Source organism: Prinia subflava, chromosome 2 (genome assembly GCF_021018805.1).
Source record: "Prinia subflava isolate CZ2003 ecotype Zambia chromosome 2, Cam_Psub_1.2, whole genome shotgun sequence".
Taxonomy (NCBI): Eukaryota; Metazoa; Chordata; class Aves; order Passeriformes; family Cisticolidae; genus Prinia; species Prinia subflava.
Genome location: NC_086248.1, coordinates 88,729,736 through 88,751,337, shown reverse-complemented (window position 1 = coordinate 88,751,337; position 21,602 = coordinate 88,729,736). Strand labels below are relative to the sequence as shown.

At 37.8% G+C, this 21,602-nt stretch overlaps 1 protein-coding gene across 2 annotated transcripts in view; it reads left to right on the top strand.

Moving 5' to 3' along the window:
- AKT3 (AKT serine/threonine kinase 3) overlaps positions 1-21,602 on the top strand; it is a 153,501-nt gene that overhangs the window by 110,098 nt on the left and 21,801 nt on the right. For both annotated transcript variants that reach the window (XM_063390947.1, XM_063390946.1), the window contains exons 9-10: positions 2,718-2,840; positions 4,643-4,771. In XM_063390947.1, coding sequence (XP_063247017.1) covers positions 2,718-2,840; positions 4,643-4,771 — 252 coding nt within the window. The remainder of the gene's footprint in view (positions 1-2,717; positions 2,841-4,642; positions 4,772-21,602) is intronic.

Below are 21,602 nucleotides of genomic sequence, written 5' to 3'. Positions count from 1 at the left end.
AACCAGATAAATAATTAGCTGACAATTATGTTGTAATCCCTCTGTAATCTCCCATCTTTCCCTATTATAATTTTAGAATCTGCTTTATATCTTTTGCGTATATCTGAGTGTATGAATGGGCTTTTAACGTGGATTTTTATATCTAAATGTACATTCTTCATTCAAAACTAGCAAGTGTGGTTTGGTGACAGCTCTGCTAGGTGCTATAATAATGTGAAGAAGAATGACTGTAGTGTCACATATACATTAAAATACGCTGACTCAGAAGCTCACAGTTTCTTCGACAAACACAACTGCTGTTAGTTATTTCTAGCTGGTCATTTTACTTTGAAGTGTTTTTAATAATATCAATAATCTTGTTGGGAATAAACACTAAAGAAAATAATTTTTTTGTATGTTAATTTGTCAGGCTATCAACTTTCAGATTCAGATTTGGGACACTTTTTAAATGGAAACTAAAACAAAACTGTTGGTGACAAGTATCCGGAAGTTTTAGAATTTTCTAAGGCTGCTTTTCAGCTACTGGATTAGTCTCTTTCAAACAGAAAACTGCAATAGTCCTTTAGAATAGATATGAAATGTAGGGCTAACTGGAAGTTACAAATTTTCAGAGTGTGTTGACCTGTATTTTTAATTACTTCTAATCCATCAAAACAAAAAAACCCTCTTAAAAATTAGTAGCACTAGCTCATTATTTATGAAAGAGACCACGGAATAGACATAAGGGCATAAATTATGTAAATTTTGTATTTTGCTTTATGTGAACAAAATTCTACTTAGCAGTATTTGTTTGCTATTTAAATACTACAGAAATGTGTGGAAAGGACCACACAGCTTGGGAAATGTACTTGTTCTTTTCCCAGTTTGGTAGTACATGAGGCATTTTGTGAAGTCAGACTTGGTTGCTCAGTGTGGATGGGTCTTGTGATGGCCCTGACCCCTGGGCAGCCACCAGTGCAGAGAGCAAGTCCCTTCAGAGGGGGCTCGTGTCCCACCAGGCATTGGTGCCTGAACAGGGGAGCAACAGGAGGAAAATAAAGATCCTCCTTATCCTGCAGGTTTGTCATTTTTATACAGGGTCTCGAGCACTGGAAAAGAAGTTGAACAATGAACAAAATTTTAAATATTTTCTTTAAATCATTGTGCAGTTTCTGTATTCTGTGAAGTCTCTGCTTCTACAGATATATGCTGCCAAAAGTCTTATTTTACTGGGAATTTTGTTTAGACAAAAATGATGCACCTGTTATGAATTACAATTCTCAGGAAAGAAGTTGACTTTTTATTCATAGCAGTGACTTTTTAATTAGCTTTTGAAAAGTCACAGAACTATCAAAGTTTGAAGCAATCTTCAAGATTATTTAGTCCAGCCATCAACGCAGCAGCACCATAATCACTCCTAAACCCTATCCCCAAGTGCCACATCCAGAAGCCCATCCACTGAAAATAGCTGCAGTAATTCCTAGACTGTTCTGTGCTGTGTGAATTGTGTAAGATTTTCTAAAGGCATAAAGTAGGTTGTGATAAAGACAGATTAAGCACATCATTGGCGCTTTATTTTGGTTAGCTTTTGAGGTTTTTTTAACCTACCTTGCCATTTCAGAATTCTCATCTACTTGATACTTTAAAAAGTGAAAAAAAAACCAACCCCAAACCTTCACAGATAGTTGTTGCAGATTTCACTGTCTATGTTTAATTTATAAACGATAACATTTTCTTATGTCTGTTTTGTTGATTGTTCTTTGTGGTGAAGCCACAAAGATTGTAACACCGCCAATCTGGTTTTCACAAGAATACAGAAATATACTCACTAATCTTTTCTTGAGGAATTACCCAGACCTGCTTTAAACTTTAAACTTAAAAGTAATTAAAACTCACCATTTTAGAAAACATTTGAATTGAATCACTAAAATGTGCTTTTTCAGATATTGTTCCAGGTTCTAAAGGTGAGGTTTTATCCATTAAGATACTGACAACCTTACAGAGCTTCATCTTGCACTTTTTCATTGCAGCTGAATTTACTGGCAGTACATAATGACTATTATTTTTTGCTGAAAGACTTTGAAGTGTCTGCAGAGTGCTGTTACTTAAAAAGTATTAAAGAAGAGACAAAACACCCAAAACAATATTTACATTGTAGCAAAGAAGTGCACTAAATGCATAGATTTGTTTTTATAAGCCCTAAGCATTGTTGATTTGCTTTTTCTAGTCACTGCTACTGCTAGCAGTATGAATGTGTGATTTGTAAAATGCCAGTTCCCCACTCAGTCTAAGTGTATTGAAGAACTAGACCTTTTTCAGTTCAAAGAAAAGTTACTAAAGCACTGAAAAACATCAGGCAGAACCAAAATCAACACATTTTAGTGATATTTCTCAGTGGCTTAAAGCAGAGATCTGCCGAAGTGGCAGAGGGGAAAGTACAAAATGATGCTGTTGTGTAGTTTTTTTTTTTCCTCTGGTAACTGAAGGTTAAATGAGTAGCAAGCAGAATGCCTTAAACAAGATTGGTATATTGATTAAAACGCTGATTTAACAGCTCGCTTTCTCCCTTTGGAAACCTGGAAAAGATAAGCCAGCTGCTGTCTAAGAGTGCTGAGTGTCCACTGAGAGTACACTATCTATCATCACAATATGGTGATGAGAGGTGTTTTATGTTTGTGTTAATTTCCCCCACTAAATCAGTAATTATTACAATCCTGTCCCTGCTGTTTACCCTGCAGCTGTTTTTCCATTTGTCGAGAGAGCGGGTGTTCTCAGAGGACCGCACACGCTTCTATGGTGCAGAGATTGTCTCTGCCCTGGACTATCTGCATTCTGGGAAGATTGTGTACCGTGATCTCAAGGTAAAAAAAGAAAGAAAAAAAAGTAATCAAATTTTTGTTTTTGCAGAGACTATGGGGACAAACACAAAGTAATTATAAAGTTGCACTATTCAGAGTTAATGGAAAAAAAAAAAACCTTGTTCAGTTTTAAGTTCTGTGTGTGCTGAAGGAAGTTGTTTGATATAGAAATCTCTAGATGGGTACATTCCCTGACTTTAATTTGATTATAAAATGAAACAGGATGCTGTAGTAGCAACACTTGAAGGAGACTTAAACTTCTGATCCTCATCCTCCCTAGCCCCTGGCTTGTTCCTCATAACTTAACTTAGATTCAGCACAAATCTCAAATACAATCTCAATATCCTGAAATAAGGGAAGTGGTGAATTGGGACAATGCGCCTGCATTCTTTTTATCTCAGCAACGAGGTGTGTTTGTATGCATTGGAAACATTGAAAAGAATTCAGAATACTTCAACAGAAAAAGAATTTATTTCAGCATTGATTTCAAATTTGTTTTGTCTTTTGTATCTTGGGAAAAATTCCTGTTATTGGAATATAGTTTGTTTCAGATTTGCCGGCGTATACAGTTGCCTGGCAGTCTATTGCTCCAGAGACACAGTATGCCCATGTTCTGTGGAAAAATAACCTCTGTTTTCACCAGGAACATTCTCTAACTTGTGGAGGAGAAACCTCTAAATTCCATGATGAGACAATTTTATTTCTGTGTCAAGCCTTTAATTCCATCTGCAGGAAATTGTGCTTTCCTGTTGTACATGCACAGTAGTAGAATTCATTCATGCAATGCTTGGTACAGAAACTGAGGAGAAGGAGGCAATGGTAGGCAAGTTCTGCTCAGGGGAGCAAACAAAATAGTGGGCTACCTGTTTGTAGCAGAATCTGTTGTAATAATGTGAAATGCTGTGAAATCATGGGAAAACAGAATTGTCTGGTCAAGGAATGATAGGTGATAGTTTTTTATTTAAATTCTAAATAATAAGGAAAGAGGAGTTTGACATCATTAATTTTCTATTTCTTGTGTTATCTAACACACTTAGACTCAATAGGAAATCTATACCTTTGCTTGTATTTCAGGCTTTATGCAGACTTAGAATGACAGAGCTGTGATTGTTTTGTGTTGGTATTTTCACTACAAACCTTATAATTTGTAAAAAATTGAACAATTTTCTGTTGAGAAAAGTTGTTCAGAATGTTTTTTTTGGTTTCAGTTCTATCTGTATTTTAAGTACAGCTGACTAAAACCTTTTGGGAAAATGATATTAGCCATTATTCTGAATGTTTTCACATTTCAAAGCAAGGCTCATATATTTAAAAAGCGATGCAAAGCATGCTTATATAGAAGTATATATTCACAATTTAAGAAGTGTCCTTTGCAAGTAGACAAGGAGGAATTTACCTCTTTTTTTATCAGCAGCTGCCGTGTCTCCAGTTCTGTCTATTATTGAAAAGGTTCTGGAAGTTGGAAGTATTTTAAGGATTTATGGATACAGGCTGTTTCATGATGGTATAGAAAGTAAGAAGTATCTTGATCAGTGGCTGTCATGTTAGAGCAAAGGAAACCTCTGAAGTCATTGACCTGAGATTTACTGTTTTAAACTGTATTAAAATATTAACTAATTATGTAACTTGTGTGACAGTAAACACTGTTAAATGATGTAATATAGTAGATGCTGAACTTTTTTTTTAATTACAAATGAATTACATTCTGTTGCAAGGAGTAACTCTTTTTTTTACAAACTTGATGCAATGCATCAATCTGTCCAGTTAAGAAATACTAAGGGAATATTTTTCTCCCCAACACACAGTTAGAAAATCTAATGTTGGATAAAGATGGACACATAAAAATTACAGATTTTGGACTTTGCAAAGAAGGAATCACAGACGCAGCAACCATGAAAACATTCTGTGGTACTCCAGAATACCTGGCACCCGAGGTATGATTTAGAATACTTTCTTATAATATTGTATAAAATGTTTCTTTTCCATTTAATTTTAGACTGACAGTCTGCCTGATTAATAGTCTATAGCTGTTATTCAGAGTGGAATGTGCTGCTGTTCTCGGTGGTGATTGTGTATATATTGGTGCTCTGCTTCTTAGTGTTTAAAAAGGCCTCTAACGTGCATTTTCCTTCTCATGTTTGCCTTCCTCTGTTAAAGTTTTTATCTTCCGATGATTTCTTCAAAAATAATCTTCCATCTGTCTGTCACTTGGAACATATGATCCTGCTTAACTGAGCTGTACAACTAGCATTTATATAGCCTCAGTGGAGGCGAGGGGGAATAGGAGGGTACTGAGTTTGATGGGTTTTATCTGAATTCCCCGGTTGCAGGGAGAGGGAGTTGAAATTTTAGATATTTCTGCTAAAAGCAGTTGAGTGTATCAACCTCAGAACCGGTTGAGGTGGGCACCAAAACTGTTTCCTAGTATGTAAGCAGAAGTGGCATACTCTGGGATGCCACCCCATCTTTGCCATTAGCTGACACTCAGAGTGCCAAGATCACACTCCTCAAGGATTGATAAAAAGATGGACATCAGGACATTGCTTTGGTTCCCCTTGCAGCTCTGGTTTGGCCACTTGAGACTCTGGAGTGGAAGCTCAAGTCATCCAGATGATCTGCTCCAGTGTTATTAGTGCTGACAGCTCTGCCACTGATGCCTGCTGAAAAAAGGCAAGGGAAGCACCACCAAGATTGTGTTTCTGCCCTGCCTGGCTTCAGTCAACAGTGCTGATTGTGGTGCTCAGAAATGTCACTCTGCCTTTCCTCAGGGACTGCCAAAAACAACTCCAGTTCTGACATGAAAGACAGCCTAATTTTTTACTTAATGCCAAGGATTCTGTGGATGCAGAATTAGCCCTTATTTCCACTCTTGTCAGCATTCAAGATTTCTAATTGACGTAGTGCATGCCTCATACTGAGATAACTTTCTAGTCAGCCTAAAGGGCTTTAAAAGGCCCTTCAGTCCTACCATTTCGTTGAAGAAAGTTTTAAGGAGTTTTCAGAGGGATTTCCCACCTCTTGCAGCAACTCTGCACTACAATAAACTCTTGTTACTATGTATTGTCTTTGAAGAACGACATGCCTTAGTTTGAAGGGAGGAGGCACTGATTAGATGTAGTCTTTATTCTCTTATTTTCAGCAGCACTGAATCCTGAGTAGCAGCCACAAGCCTCTGGAGCCTGTTTCAACAAGCAATTTGGATTGCATTTTATTTTTTATTCTAAGCCTTGAAATTAAGGGATGTCAAAGAATCAGGTACACATCACCTTCTGAATAGTGCTGGCTGAAAATTAAGATTTTAGCCAGGCTAGGTATGCAGGTTTGAGAGTCTTTATAAATCTCTTAAATATAAAGTCCCTTTCAGTTTGCAGTCAGGGAGGAAATTGAAACTGCTAATAGTTGGCTGTAAGTCAATATGGTAGGTAGAGTTACTGAACCTATTTTGGATGATAGCAAGATCTTTTGATACGTTCTTTCTCCAATAGTAAAGGAAACATCAGTATTTTTAGGAGCCACTAACTTTCTCTTCATCCATCTGGTACTATCTTCCTTGACTCTTTTGAAAACATGTTAGCTCTCTCTGATCAAATTTGTTTTTAGACACTCAGCACAAGTTACTTGATCCCATTTGCTTTCCTGTTCTCTAGAAGTCCCACCTCTCTGCTCTACCTCCCATTATGAGTGTTTTTCAAGACCCACCCTGTAAAAATCTGTCTTGAAGGAAATTGATTCTTCATTAACCTTGGGAAGAACAAGGGAACTCATTCCCTTTTCCCTTAGCAAGCAAGCAACCTAGACAGGTCACTGATATGGCATGAGAAGACTCAACATCTTCAGCTGGATAGCTGCTCACCTGAGACAACTGTATCTGTTTTTGTCAGGGCAGGTGTCAGATAAAGGGACCATCAAGAGCCTGGGTCCTCCAGTCTATTTATGCCCATGTTTCAGAGAATGCATGCTCAAAAATCACTTCTCTTTGTGGTTCAGGCCACAGAAATTATTTTCAGGTGCCAAAGATTTACTACCTTGAGACAAACTTCAGAACATGAGAACCTAATGTTACAAGTGGACTTTAATCCTGTTACCACGCTGAATTCCTGCCTGTCTGTCCCAAGACAAATGGCAGCCTATACTTATGTTTTGCCTGGTCATGGTAAGTTTAAAGGCAGGTACCTTTCAGCCTTTCTTTAGAAACAAGATATTCATTCTCCAATTATGTGGAGAAATCTATTCATCATCTGTCCTTTTAATAACAGCCTTGCATTCTTTTTTTTTTTAATCTGTGTCAGCTGTGATGGATGCATCCCCTTTGCAGGTTTTTTAGTGCAGTTTCCCATGTACTTTCTGGCTGGTGGCAGAGAACACTAGAACAGTAGCCCAGTAACTGTGTAACCCACAGGGGCAGCCTGAGACTGCAGCCTACCACCCCAGGAGGCAGCTGACCAGGAACATTGCCCTGCTGGGAATCTAAACCAGCCTGAAAACTGACTTAATATTTTCTTTTGTAGTTGTCTTGGTTTGAAAGAGAGGTATCTGCTAGGAAGGGGGCAGGACCTCCCTAGAGATGGAGAATTTGAATCCCCTCCCTCCAAATTATTCTAATTTAGAAAATTAAAGGGGCCTTCAGACAGAGGTATGGGGATAGGAATAACAGTTCTTTACTAGTATATATGACAAAACAACAAACAAACAACAACTACAGCATTAGTAATAAACAGAACCAAGAACCTTGAGGGCTTTCTTTCACAAAAGGCCCGGGGCAGTTTGATCTCGGTGCCCCTGCAGGACTCCGAGAGGCCGAACTGGAAGGAAGGAAAGTCCCGGGCTGGTGGATGAGATGAGGAGCTCTGCGCTGGCAGCTGGAGCAGCAGGGGTGTCCTGGCAGGGCTGGGCAGTGCAGGGCTACAGAGCAGCAGGGGAACCTCAAAGCTCTGATGACTGTAGATTTCCTAGGACATGACGGTAGATTTCCCAGAACAAGGCAGAGGCAGAGTGATGGCCGTGAACTCTTCCTGCAGTGAGGGGCAGCTTGACTGTCTCCCTTGATGCTGAGAGCAAGAGTGCCTCCCCCTCCCCCAGATCTGGCTTTTTGCCTTTCCCAAAGCTCATCATCTCTCCCCTCTGAGGGACACTCCCAGAGACTCAAAAACAATGGGTGTAGCCTTGTGCTGCCATGTCCTTCAACTACTCTCTTTGTTCTGACTATGTACTGTCATTAAGGTTTCTTAGAAACTTATGGGAAAAAATTCTGTAAGTTAAAAAGAGGCAAATCTAACCCCCCCACAGTAGTAATTGTGGTTTCAGTTCTGAACTGGGTTTTCCCAATGCCTTTTGCACCATTGTTTGAGGCATAGAGTCCTGCTCTCTATTCCATCTTTTTACAAAAACTAGGTTGCAGGTGCTTCCAATAGTAAAAGAGGGGAGTAGCTAAGATGGATTAAGGTGTATTTCCCCCTTGCATGACAGTCTCTGAGGTGAAGGTATCTTTGTGGATTGATACAGGATTACTACCCAAGGCAATTTCAGAATTACTCTTGATCAGTAAATAAGCCTACCCGTTGCTGCATTTTCTTCATAGACCTTACGTTTCTGAGATAAAAATGGTCTTTCTGACCCTCTGTTGAAAAGAGTCTTCAATTTCACATTGATAGAGCCTGACCTCTCGAATAGGACCTGACACTGACTGTGTAGATAATTAGAAGATCCAGAAAAATGCCCCTGTCCATTCAGAGAGCAAATGGATGATGTGCCACAGAAAAAAAAAACCTGTGATAAACTTGCCAGGTTAGAGTCAATTTTCATCTGTGGAGATAGAATTCTGGACTGTCACTGATTTCTCATTTGTGCAACCCATATGGAAGTTAGTGTGTACTTTCAGCACACACTGAGATGTTCAGGGCATGCAGGGCTTCTGGCTAAGTGGTCCATAGGTGCATTTCGTTTATGTTCTCCTCTCCTAGCCTTTCCCTGTTATCCAACACCAGTTTCCTATGGTCTAAAGAAAATTAAAATAGCCCTGACTGAGTTTGTCTTGCATCACTATGTGCCGAGCATGAAATACAGCAGGGTATGAACACAGCCTCTAGGAAGAAAATAGTTGGCACTGCCAAATAGCAGGGCTTATATTTGTTAACAGTACAGATGTACATTTGTCACACTTGTTGAAGAATGAGCAAGTGACTTTTTGTTTGTGAAATTGTATAGTTTTTTGAGAATAATTTGGTTGTATAATATTACCCTTATAAAATTACCCTTATCATCTGCAGTAGAACTAGCACAAGCCTTATTTTTTTTGTGTGTGTTTAAGTGTAGTGGTAACAGTTAATAATTCCCTCTGCTGTAAGAATCTGTGGCATTCCCCATCTGAAAGGTATAAAATATGTTACAATTTCTCACTTAGTAGTTTTTCAGGACAAAGAGGCTATTTCTTAGAAGTCTGTTTCCGTTGTTATTCTTCAAAGTGAGCTGTCATATTGGGGATCATTGTGGTGTCGGAAAATATTCATAGATCCAATGAGAAAAAGATGAATTGTGATCCTGTTTAGGTAACACAGATGTATGCTTGATTTTTTTTCCATCAAATGCATCTTTTGTAGTTTTGGAGTGGCAGAGGCAGGACAGGACCACGTCTTTACAGGCAGTATCACTTGCTTAAAAAAGTAAGAATAAAACTGAGAAAGTACTTCTAAATACACCTATGAGTCTTCTAAAAGCACTTTGGGTTTTGGTAGTTTTCAGTTTACTGTCAAGGACAAGACCTGCTAATAAAGATGCAGGCTGGTACAGACTTCCTGTAATAGAACATTCAGGAAATGAAACTACTTGGGAAGAGAAGTAAATTTCTTTGGGGTCTGATAATTTATAAGGATGTTTGCTTGGATGAGATAACACTTTCTGGGTCTCTGTATGTCAGCTTAGGTTCCTAGGACTAAGTGCACAGTCTTTGTTATAGGAGAACAGTCAAACGTGGTACTAAGTTTTGATGTCATGGGAGAGACAAACTTTAAATACCAGAACTTAGTTTTGAAGTTTTAAATCTTTCTAATAACAGAAGAGAAGTTGTTTTGACTCTGAACAAGTTTGTAAGGGACTTCATGGATGTCATTCAAATGACTTTTAAAAGATGTAGACAATCAATGATGTGTAGGTCTATTCTAATAACAGGGAAAATGAAAGGCTATCTTTATGTTTTATTGGCATAAAAATAAAGATTAGATTGATGAATATGTATAAAGATGGTTCAGATGTACAGATAAGATGGATGCATTCCTACAAGAACAGTTGCATTTTGTTTAAAAAAGCAAACAATTTCAGTATAGTTGAAGCAGTTACAGTCACTCAGAGGTGACAATGAACAAGAAAGGAGCAGAATTGTAGCCTTTACCCCTAGACAGGAGAAGATGTGCATGTCCTGTAACTGACTTTAAAATAAGAGCAGTGAGGATTAAGGAAATGCTAAGATCAATTCTACAATGCTCATTTGGCCAGTATTTTTTGAGTGATTGTTCATTTAGAAATGGGAGTGAGAGAGAACATGTGCAATCAATTATTTGCCTGAGTTTTATCTCAGAGGAGTGGAGGATAGAACTCTTTTATCAAGAAGCAACTGCTGTCTCTCCTCACACTTCACGGAATTTCTTACTTACAGCTGTTCCTCTTGGGAAGGAAATGGCTTTGATATAATCTAGAACTTGGCCATCAAAGTTCAGTGACTGAATTTCAGCAAGGGGAAGCAGGCATGCTTGTGACAAGAAAACCCACACTTTTCCCATGTTTTCAGGAATTGAAGTGACTTTTATAAGAGTGTTGTGGTATATACATATTGCAAAAAGCTGACAATAGAGTCAGAAAAAGCATTTTGACACTTGTGCAGCTATACATTTGTTTTACTCTTGTAAAACCTGCTTGGATTGGATCAGGATATTTGCCAGAGGCAGTCTGGTATATTTTGGTGTGAGACTATGATGATCTACCACGTAACTCGTCTGATACAAGTTGAAACTAAGTGCGATGTGTGTAGGCAGAGAGGGAGCTACTGAAATGCACTGAGACAGGCTAACAACGGGAATGGATGTTTCCAGTTTTTGCAGGCATCATGACAAAGCATTGTTCTGAACAGGGATTTTAATGCAGATAGAAGTTCAAGTGTTGGGAGAAGCAGGAAGGCAGTTGTTTGCAAACAGCTTGATCAAAGGAGTCAACATTGTGGGTAAACTGAGGCAGGCCAGTTGAGAGAGGTCAGCTAAGGTGAGGATGTTAAAACTTCAGCTCACTCTATTACAGAGAAAATTAAGTTGCATGAGTAGTACAGCTAAGCCTCTTTCCCCTCTTTCCCCTCTTTCCCCTCTTTCCCCTCTTTCCCCTCTTTCCCCTCTTTCCCCTCTTTCCCCTCTTTCCATTTTTCTCCCTCTTCCCCTTTTTTCCCTTTTCTTATGGGGTAGGGAAAAGAATTTGGGTACACCGAAGGAGGATAGTAAGGGAAGATAAAAGGAAGGAAAGCAAATGAATGAAATGATGTAATGATGTCACAGGTAGATTGACAGATCAGAAAACACAGGTTAGAGATTAGAAGAGTTTTCCTGCGGGGAAAAATGAGATTTTGGGCCGGAAAGAGAGTTTAGAATCAAGATGACTGTGTTGTTAATCTTTTCTAAGTAGGAACTGATAAGATGTGTTGTGGGGAGACACATATGTCAGGAGGGATTGATGAGCTACTTAAAACTGAAGAGAAGCTTGCTGAAGAGTTGTTTGGTTAAGAATATGGAGGAACTGAAGGACAGAATAATTTTTGTCATGATTTACGCAATTTGTTAATTTCATTGTTAAATTTCATTTGAATTTGAAGACAATTGAGGCATCAAGGTAATGTGCTTTTTGAAATTCTGTGCAACTTTTTATAAATAATAGGTATGTGCCATTATTTTCCACCTCTAGAACTACTGGATGGAAAAGGCCATTTGTGGAAATGGCATGAATTAAGGGAAGGCTGCTGATAAGATGTTGCAGCATGGATATACATTCATGAGGTTTTAAGATCAGTGTGAACTTCTAAGACTTGGAAAAAAGGAGGTGGTGGAAAAGAAGCTTTATGTTGAGCTCAGTTTTCCATTGTGCTCCACTGAGGGCAAGTTCTCACTCATATTTTGTTACCTCTGGTAAGCACTAATGGGAGATGGATTGTTAGGGTTTATTTAGGGGAAGGGGCAGTTCTTGGTTTTATTGTGCTTCTTTTTATTTTGTTACTTTATTTAATGTTAACTCTTTCTTTAGAGAAAGGATAATGAGACACTTCACCAAATTGTCTGCACTGGTAAAAAACATACTGGTGTTCTGGTTTTGCTGAAGACATGATAGGCCTGTAGTGGTGCTACTCAAAAAAGATGGAAAAAAATTCTGTATGAAATTCTCATAAAGTGAGGTTAATGTATTTTTAGAGGATTGCAGGTAAGTTTGTTTCTCCAGCTTTAGACTTGTTTTATTCTTGTCCTGTGAAAACTGTATTGAGAAGTGCATTTACAAGCAGAAGTGCTGTGTCATAGCATGGTAGAGTCCTGGAAACAGACACCTCCATCATTCAGCTTTTCTGCCAGGATGGAATTTTCCTGTTACTTTTCACCTAAAGCTAGAAGCAGTATCTGCTGCATAGTTAAGGAATTGCATTGTATTTCTATGCATTTCTACCCTCAGCTTAGTGTCTTTACTTCTCCAGGCATTTTCTGTGAGTTTTCTTACACGCTTGTAAATGTGAGAGTTCTTTATCCTTGTCCTATGGTAGCTTGGAGAGAAGACACAGGCTGTGACTGTCCAGAAGTAGGCTGTTTGCAACATCTTATCCTGTGCCTCAGGCAACGTTGTGCAGACAGACTCAGTCAAGAGGGATGTGTGAACTCGTGTGGATATATTTCTGGGTTTTGTTCCTCCCTTTCAATACAATCTTTTTAGTGCTGAGCTAATTATGTAGTCTCAGTTTTACTGTTGAGTTAGAGTACCTGATCAACTTTCCAACTGTAAAACAGTTTGAAAATCAAATGTAGCTTACATGCAAGACCCAACAAAATTAGAAGTGTTAAGTACGTTTTGGCAGTTCACTTTTATTATGCCCAGTCCTCAAATGTACCAGCAGACAATCATCTGAATGTTAGTTATTTTTCACATGCTTATGTGATCACACAAAAAGTACATGCTAAAAAGAAGCAGATGGTGACAGATGGGGAAGGTTGAATAAGGTGGTTTTGGAAACCTAGAAAAATGCACTTCTGTAATAGTGTAAAAATAAAAATTCTTTGATCGCCAAGTTAGAATGAACAAAATAGAATGCCCTCCCCGCCCCCCAAGAAAAAAACTCAATCCAAAACTTTACTGATAAAAAGAAATGGAACCTATGAGCGTTCAATATATATTTAGCAAAGTATGTTGTAGAATGTTGTTTTGTCAAAAGATAGAACATTAATTTTTATCAGCCAGAGACTTACAAAGGTAGTAGTTTTATTCTTTCTTTTCAAATGATAAATTCAAATAAATTGTGTTCCATGCTCAAAGAATGCTGTCAAAAAGGTCATTCTTTATAATTTATAATCATCACTTTATGAAGTAATACATTGGCAGTGTTGCAGGTTATGATAATATTTTTCTTCTGATGTCACAAAAAGCTTTTAACCCTCTTATTGTAATGGTAAATAAATTACATGTGTAATGAGGATATCTGTAGGAGCAGAGCTAATCTGTAAGAGGCAGCATTACCTGCTTCTCATACAGACAAATGTAAAGCAGAGCAAATAGAGAAGGTCCAATCAACAACAAAAATCATCTTTTGTGTGGACCTCATCTAAGGATGTACCCTACTTTGAGGGTTGAAGATTTGCTTGTTCATTTGCATTAATTTAATGAAATCTCAACATTTGTGTCTATTGAGTTATATAAAAAAATTAAAGTTCCTTTTTTAAAAATTCAATGATGAGATTTATTTTATTCCATAAAATAATAAAGGATCTAACCGGATGAATATTAATTGCCAAGTCTTCTACCAACACTGATGCCATAATTATTTTTTCTTCTTGTGTTTCAGTAGGTGTTTGTCTTAATTTACAATATGAGGTGTTACTGGTTCGTGATGGGGCAGAATGCTTTGCTTAAACAACAAAAAGCCTCAACTTCTGATAACCTGTTCTCATTTTCTTGAAAGTATAGTTAGTTTGCTCAGTACCTGAACAGTGTAGTTATGCTGTTCTGTTTTGCTTAACTGATTTTTCTTTTGGCTTCAGAAGGACAGTAGAAATTTATTTTCTCTGTGTTTACCTAGATGCTTCATGCATAATCTGATTCTTAGCAGAGGCACAATAGAATTTATTTTACCTGTGGAAGAGTGGCTTAGTGTTGGCTTGTGCTCTTGAACAGCTGTCTGTTTTATATTTGGCAACATTTTGTTTCTGGGTGACGACCAGTGAAGGGGGGTTGAGGAGGAATAGCATCTTTGCCTGAAAATATTTTCCCTTCTGATTTATGGGAGATTTAAAATATGGAATTTTCTCTTACACCAGAGTTCCAAGCCACAGATTATTTTTTCACATTGTGACAAAATGAAAATGGCATGAAGTTGTTCTACCTTGAAATGCTGAGATCTCATGAAAATTTAAATTTGGTCTTTTTTTCTGTTTGGTTATCACTTATCATGTTTTAGTGTCCCACATTCTGTCATCTTATGATCCTATGTCATAAAAAATGCTGGTGACTTGAATCTGAGCACTTTGTGAGCTTGGTATTGCCAGTGGGCCCCTGAGATGAAAATGATGAAAGGTAGACAAGGCAGGGTATCCAGAGCAGAACATCATTTATTGGCAGTAACTGGTGCCAAGGTCAAAACCTGGGGAGCATTTAGATGAGGGTAGGAAAGCATTGCTTTGTTACCCAGACAGAAGAATTGCTACAATCTCCTGAAAGCAGATAACCAATAATGTAGTAACAATTTGCATTTTCATGCTACCTGGGTAATCTCACCAGTCACAAAAATCGGTTGTCCACATGCAGTACCAGACTTCTCAAGGGAAAAGATGTAACAAACATGCAAAAATAATAAAACAAACAGAATACTAGAAAAGAGGTTAACTCAACACTGCCCATAAAAAAATTTTGTATTCAAACCAGAACTTTAAAACACAGAGCAATTTTCTAATAAAACACTTTTTTTTGTAAAACAAGTATGACAATTCTTATAAAGACTGTCTCAATAACATTGCTTGAACCTTTTTCACTAATTTTCATTTAATCAATACAAACATTCTTTCCATCTCAGCAAAATCCTTTCATTTTTCTGAGAGTAATGAAGCATAAACAAAAGCTGAACAAATGCCATTTAACATCAGTAAATATTCAAATATTCATTCTCCTTTCCTTTTCTATTTTGAATTCCACTGAAGTCTGTCTCTTCTAGGAGGTTAAATGCATTAATTAGTATTACATGCTCTTTACCCTTGGAAGCTTTGCTTAATTCACATTTATACCAGAATATACTGTTTCTGATACAGCACACGTGCCAACAAACAAACAAACAAAAAAAAGGTTTGCTATGTATTTTTTAAGGGTACATAACAAAAAACTAGGTGAGATGGGCAAAGTCTGGAATACAAAAATGTAATAGGAAGATAGTTTACATTAGGGCCAGAAGTTTAAAAAAAAGTGCAAACTAGATACACAATGGAGAAAAACTACCTGCAAAAATTAGAGCAGTGGAAAAATCTCAGCTATTTCTCAGAGTATCTGTAACCTTGACATTTTGTCTTTTCAGATGTGTATCATAAAACCAGTAAGCATTCATTTGAGTGTTTTTTTTTCACTACTGATACAGCAACACTTCACTTTTCATACCAAGATACAGTTATAGTAACTGAAGTGTATAATTGTCAGTGAACACACCCTTCGGCAGAATGGGGTAAAGTCTGTGTCTGTAAAGAAGTGTGTATTACCTTTGTTGGTTAGTGTTAGATTATAAACTTTCTCATTGTAGTGGTTAGCACAGATGATAGAAAGTTCTAGCAAATACACTTTTTAATGTCTGCTGAAGAATACGTGGGTGAATATTTGTTAACAGACCAACAACTATAGCAATAAAAATGTGTGAAGGGTTACCAGGAATGCTTAAGGAACATACACTCCACCTGAACTGTAAGGTTAATTGAAAACAGTTTTTTCCCTCTTAAATTAACAGTACATTGTATCCAAGTTCTCAGTTTTCTTTCACAACATAGGTGTGCAGACAGTTTGTTTAGATGTTTAAATATTTTCCCATCTGTTCTGTCAAAATTATTGATTGAGCAACAAGCTACTTCTAATGTCCTATCTGAAGGTCTATATCTAATGGATTAGGAGAAACATTACTGGGTCAAAGATATAATGGCTTTTCTGCCAAGTTGCCTTGATTATCTAGCACAAAGTATGAGTTCAATATTTTGATATTGTTTTTTTAATCCCTTTGTATAGGATTGACCATGAATTTTACAAAGCCTTTCACGCTCAAGGTTACTGCTAAATTTGTCTGTTTGCAGAGTCCAGAAGTTACAGCAACTAACTACCATTAGAGTTGTGTGGTAAATACAGCTCTTGATGATGTGAATTTCTTCTGTGCAACCAAAAAACTTCCAGACTCTGCTCATCAGGGATGTTGTATTTCAAGTAATTGCAATGAAGACAGGATTAAGGGATTTTCTATATTGAGCTCAGTTTATCTGAGGTGGTCACACCTTGTTCAGTGTTGTATGATTGGTAAAGTATAGGAGAATTCTAGTTTCCACCTAGGGCAAGTGGAAGTACACGATTGACTTACCTAAGAAAAATTGTTTTCACAGAAACTTGTAGAAGCATTGTGTGTGTATGCATCAACTTCTCTTTGGCATTCAGTTGTCTGTTTCCTATGTCTCTGCCCTAAATCCTTGTAAACAGGAGTTTGCAAATGTGTCTCAAGCTGTTGCCTGCAAAAAACTTTTCACCTCTTAACTACTGAAGCAATAAAGATAATAAAAGATATATTTTCACTGGTTTTCACCATTAAATTAAATGGATGTCAAATTCTGTGGACTGTATGTTAGGCTTCCAAAGGAGTGGCATGCATAAAGCAAAGGACCTAGAGATGTATTGACTAATAAACCTAAAGATTAAAACCTACAGCCACTGGTGAAATAAAGGAAGAAGTCATTTGGGTGGGTTTTATTTTCTGAGAAAGAGAAAACTTCCAGTGGTAGTAACAATCTTTTTTTCAAGTACAAGACAGTGGGCTTCTCAGCACTGGGGAATAGATAAGGTAGATAAGATAGTGCTTTTTTTGTCGATAAATGTAAATACAAAAGTATTTTTCTTCATTGATCTATAATTACTTGCCAACAAAATGAATTATTATGTGTAATCGAGGTAAAACCTCAATTAAATTACTGTGATTTTAGAAGTCCTGCAATGTGTTTGTGTTGTCTTAATCATCACAAAGGCAAAGGTTGGTCTGTGAACTGAATTGTTTATTTTGTATGTAGGGCTTTACAGTCTGCTCTGTGTACGAAGCACTATCCCATTGTATACTAGGTCACTCCCAGTAATACTCTCCAGAAACCCAAGGTGTGCAGAGACAGTGGAATCACTACCAAAGGCTTTGTTTTCCCTTGTTTACTGCTGTCTCAGTAAATTTAAAAAAATAAGTTTGTATTGGGCCTTTTGACCACAAAACAAATGAAAATTTTAAGGTAAATAAGTAGCTCTCCCGTAGCTGAAGCTCTAATGTTGTCCAAAGCCTCTAAAAGATCCATAAAAGCACTGAAGTACCTGCAAGTGCCTGGCAGCAGATGCCTGGCTAATGTTTCTTGCTTGTTAGAAAGTGTGTGTGTTACTTAACCTTTTGCATATTTATATAAGAAGGGAAAATACAAACTTCAGTGGCACCTCTGCAGCTGTTTTTAAAAGCACCCATTATAAACCCAGGCTGTGTCCTTGCACTGCAGGCGTAGGTGTGAGCTAGGAAATTGTTTTTGCAATGCCTGCAAAAACAGTAGTGGTTTCAGGGCAGCAGTGAGTTTATGCCTGCTTTGGAACCCTGTTACACTGCTGGAATGCTTTAGAGAAATGCAGGTTGGGAAGAGAAGCAGGGCCTTAATCTTCACCCTAAGCGAGCACAGCTGTTACAGCTGTCTGTGTGTGCAGGAAAAACTGGCAGAGTCAGTGCAGCTTCTGTGTTAGTGTAACTTTGGGGCAGAGATTGGCAAGCTTTGCTTTCTGCAGCAAAGCCACACCTGATGCTGCCCATGTTCTCACTTGTGCTGCTGCAACTGTTCACATGGCAATTGAGTGGCTTAGATGAGAAAACTTGATTCAGGTGGAAAATAATCTAGGGTGAAACTTTTTCCCCGTTTTTTTCTTACTGTCTGATGTAGCATGTTGCATAGTTTTGACAAGGTAGGGGAAGCTGTGGTGAGAGAACAGAAACAAGAGCCTGAATTAGCCTGGCACTGCCTCTGAAAGAACCAGTTGTTGAACTAGAGCCCTGAAAACAAATGGAGTAAGATTTCCCCAAGTTGTAAAGATGATGGCAATTTTTTTAGTTTTATTTTCCATGATCTGTGGTATCATCCAGACTGAACTGCAGTCAGTCCACCTGCTTTGCTCAGTGATGGGAAATCACTTGGATACAGTGATTATGTCAGGGGTGGATGACTAAAAATGTTATCCACACACTGACGTCACATTGTACTGGAACTCTTGTCTCCTAAAACCTCACCTAGCTCTTGGCAAGGTGGCTTGGATTTTGGCACCCCATTATAGGTGAAGAGGATGAAGGAAGGGAAATCGTAAATCTGAATGATCTGACTATTTGAACAACTTTTGTGGAAGAAAACAAGGAAGTCCATCTGTACTGTGTGGAAACATGCCTGACTTGAGTATGTAGTGAGAGTAGGTGCTCTTTCTGTGCCCAGGAGTTCTGTGTGATCCTCGTGTTGTACTGCCACAAATATCAATACATTGCTTTACAGCAGACACAGAGTGTTGACCTTGTGCCCTCTGTGGTGGTTTTGGTGAGCTTGCTGCCTGTCCTGCTGTGACCATGAAGGGATTGGGTTGTTAGTGCAGGGCATTTGCTTAAAGGTAGATCTGTGGGTCCCTGTAGCAAGGAGCAAGAATTGGCTGGTGGAGGCAGCTCTTAAGGGCAGCATACAGAGTCCAAGAGATCAAACCTTCCAGTGTCTGTCCGAGTGCTCAGGCTGCTACCTCACATATACAAGGATATCCCACAGCTACTGGAGAGACAGCAGTATCACTCCTCACAACCAAAGGAGACTTTTCTAAGAGCAGGTATCTCCTTCATGGTTGGCAAAAGATTGAATTATTTATAGGTGCAAAGCCTGCAGCTGCATGCCATGTTCATTTTAGCACCGAGTTGAAGCTTTCTTGACCTATGTTTGGTGTAATTAAAACCAAATCCCTCAAATCCAAGGACTGTTTGGAAAGGATTCTGTAATGCTAGGGCAGAGTGTACAGGCATGTTCTCATGCCTGACCTAACTGCATAGATTTGGTTGCAGGAGCTGCTGGACTCCAGCACTTCACTTCCATTGATTTGACACAGTCCACAAATCCCAGAGTTTCTAAACACCGTGAAGATTAGAAATTACTTAACAGAAATAATAGTGTATCTTCACTGTGAATGCATTATGCACAATTTTATTACATTTATGTTAAAATAAGTTGAGATGTATCTTGCTTTATTTACACTATTTTCAGGCTGTTTTCCTTTTGCCTAAATGAAACCATTTTGATGCTCTTGCTTGTCTGGCTGGCTGTAAACCAGGTATTTAAACAAAAATAAAGAGTTGCCAGTTTTGCCAGCTGGGGATGAGAACCCGGCTGGTGATATGCGGGTTTGGGAGGCAGTTAATCCAGCTTTTATGCTTTTTTATGATTTTATGTAAAAAGAGGTTAAAAATCACATTTGGCTCTTTCTTTGTACCACTGTTTTGTTGCTGTTGTGGGAATGCAGCAAAAGGTTGTTCATACTTTTTATTATTATTAGGTAAAGTCCTGCATAAATTACGTGAAGCTGCAAATACAATTTGCTTTAGCTATTGGCCATGTGATTTGCCTCGTTGAGAGAATGATATGCTTTATTTTCCTGTTGCCTTCTTTTATAAACCATACATGCAAACCAAACCTCAGCTTACTTGTGAAAAGAACCTACCACTGTCTCACAATTTTATGTATTTTGCTAGCTTCAAAAGAAAAGCCTAATTGTACAGATGAGAGAAATAGTAACAGTGCTTATAGCTGTAGCAGGAAAATATATAATGTATTTATTCTGTGGCAGAAGAAGTGGTGATTTAAAGACAAGTGTCACAGATTTCATATATAGTTTTTCAGCAAATAGCTTGCAATATGCTCCAACTCATAAAACATTTAATTAATTTTAAAATGCAGGAGTTATTTCAGTTAGTTTTGTCATATGTACTTATTCAGATAATTTGTTGTATTTTACACTTTCCAAAATTTCATCCTCTATTTGGAAATATCAATGATGTAATGAGTCTGTTTGTTTTGGCACAGTTGTAAATCATATGTGTTAATGTGTTAATATTTATGATTTTTTAATCTTAAATACACAAGAAGGATTTTTAATATACTTTTTTTTTGCATCATGTTTCCACTACTAATCCTTAAGGCTAGTGAAAAGTAGGAGTATGGATGCATTAATTACTGTGGGATTTCCAAAATTGCCATACTGGATCAGAGTGCATGTTGCTTCTGCTAACAGCACACCCCAGATACCTCAGAGCAGGCTGGGGTTTACTGGGGGAGCAAGAGGAGATGAAGATAAATGAGCTCAACACCCATCTATTACCCATTTTAGACAATTAGAAGATAATCTACTTATGAATAAAGTTATTTCTGATCTTGTAGAGGTTGCCTTATTCATTAAAGGCTGAAAGATTTTTTTTCACTACCAGGTATCTAAATGACTCTTCCTGTGTGTCTGTTTACAATTTGAATCTGGAGGAGCTCTTTGTGATGGTGATTGCATGTGTCTGTGTGCTGTAAAAAGTTTTTTTTTTCACTGGGGATTAGTTTGTTGTTGGTTTGTTCTTTTTTTTTTTTTAAATCCGTCCTAGGGTACTGCCTTTCAGAATCTGCCTTCTGTGATACAGTAACAATTCTCTATAAAGACTTATTTACATTCTTTACAAATGTATTTCTACTCTGTTAGTTGCATTTCTTTCATTTTTCTGTTTATTATTGTTTCAAGGTTTTTTGTTTCTTGTTTTAAGGCTTTTTGATAGCTCTTCTGTGGCAAATGTTGGCTATTTGACACACACAGTCATAGTGCCTCCTCTTTTAAGATTTCTTGACTTCTGTTTCATCTTTTTTATATAAAGGGGCATGTTCTACTAGAAATTCATAGAAATTGGAATGATATATTCAGTAACCTTCAACTTCCTTATTGCTTGTGATTTTTAGGGGTAAATGCTGCTGTTGTGTTGTCTCCATGTCTGCAATTTAATATGAAGGTGCATTAAGGTCAAGACACACGGCTTAAATTACTTATTCCAGTTCTCTGGCACTGCTGGCAGAAGGGCTGTGGAATAAGTTGCTTTTAGGTACACAACACTGGTGACATTATGTTAACAAATTGTATAAACATTACCAGTTTCCATGTTTATACAATACCCTGTAAGCAGAGTTTTGTAGTAACCACAGTATTGTATAAACTCTGCCATATTTTTTTGCACTGGCACGGTTCAGCTGTGGG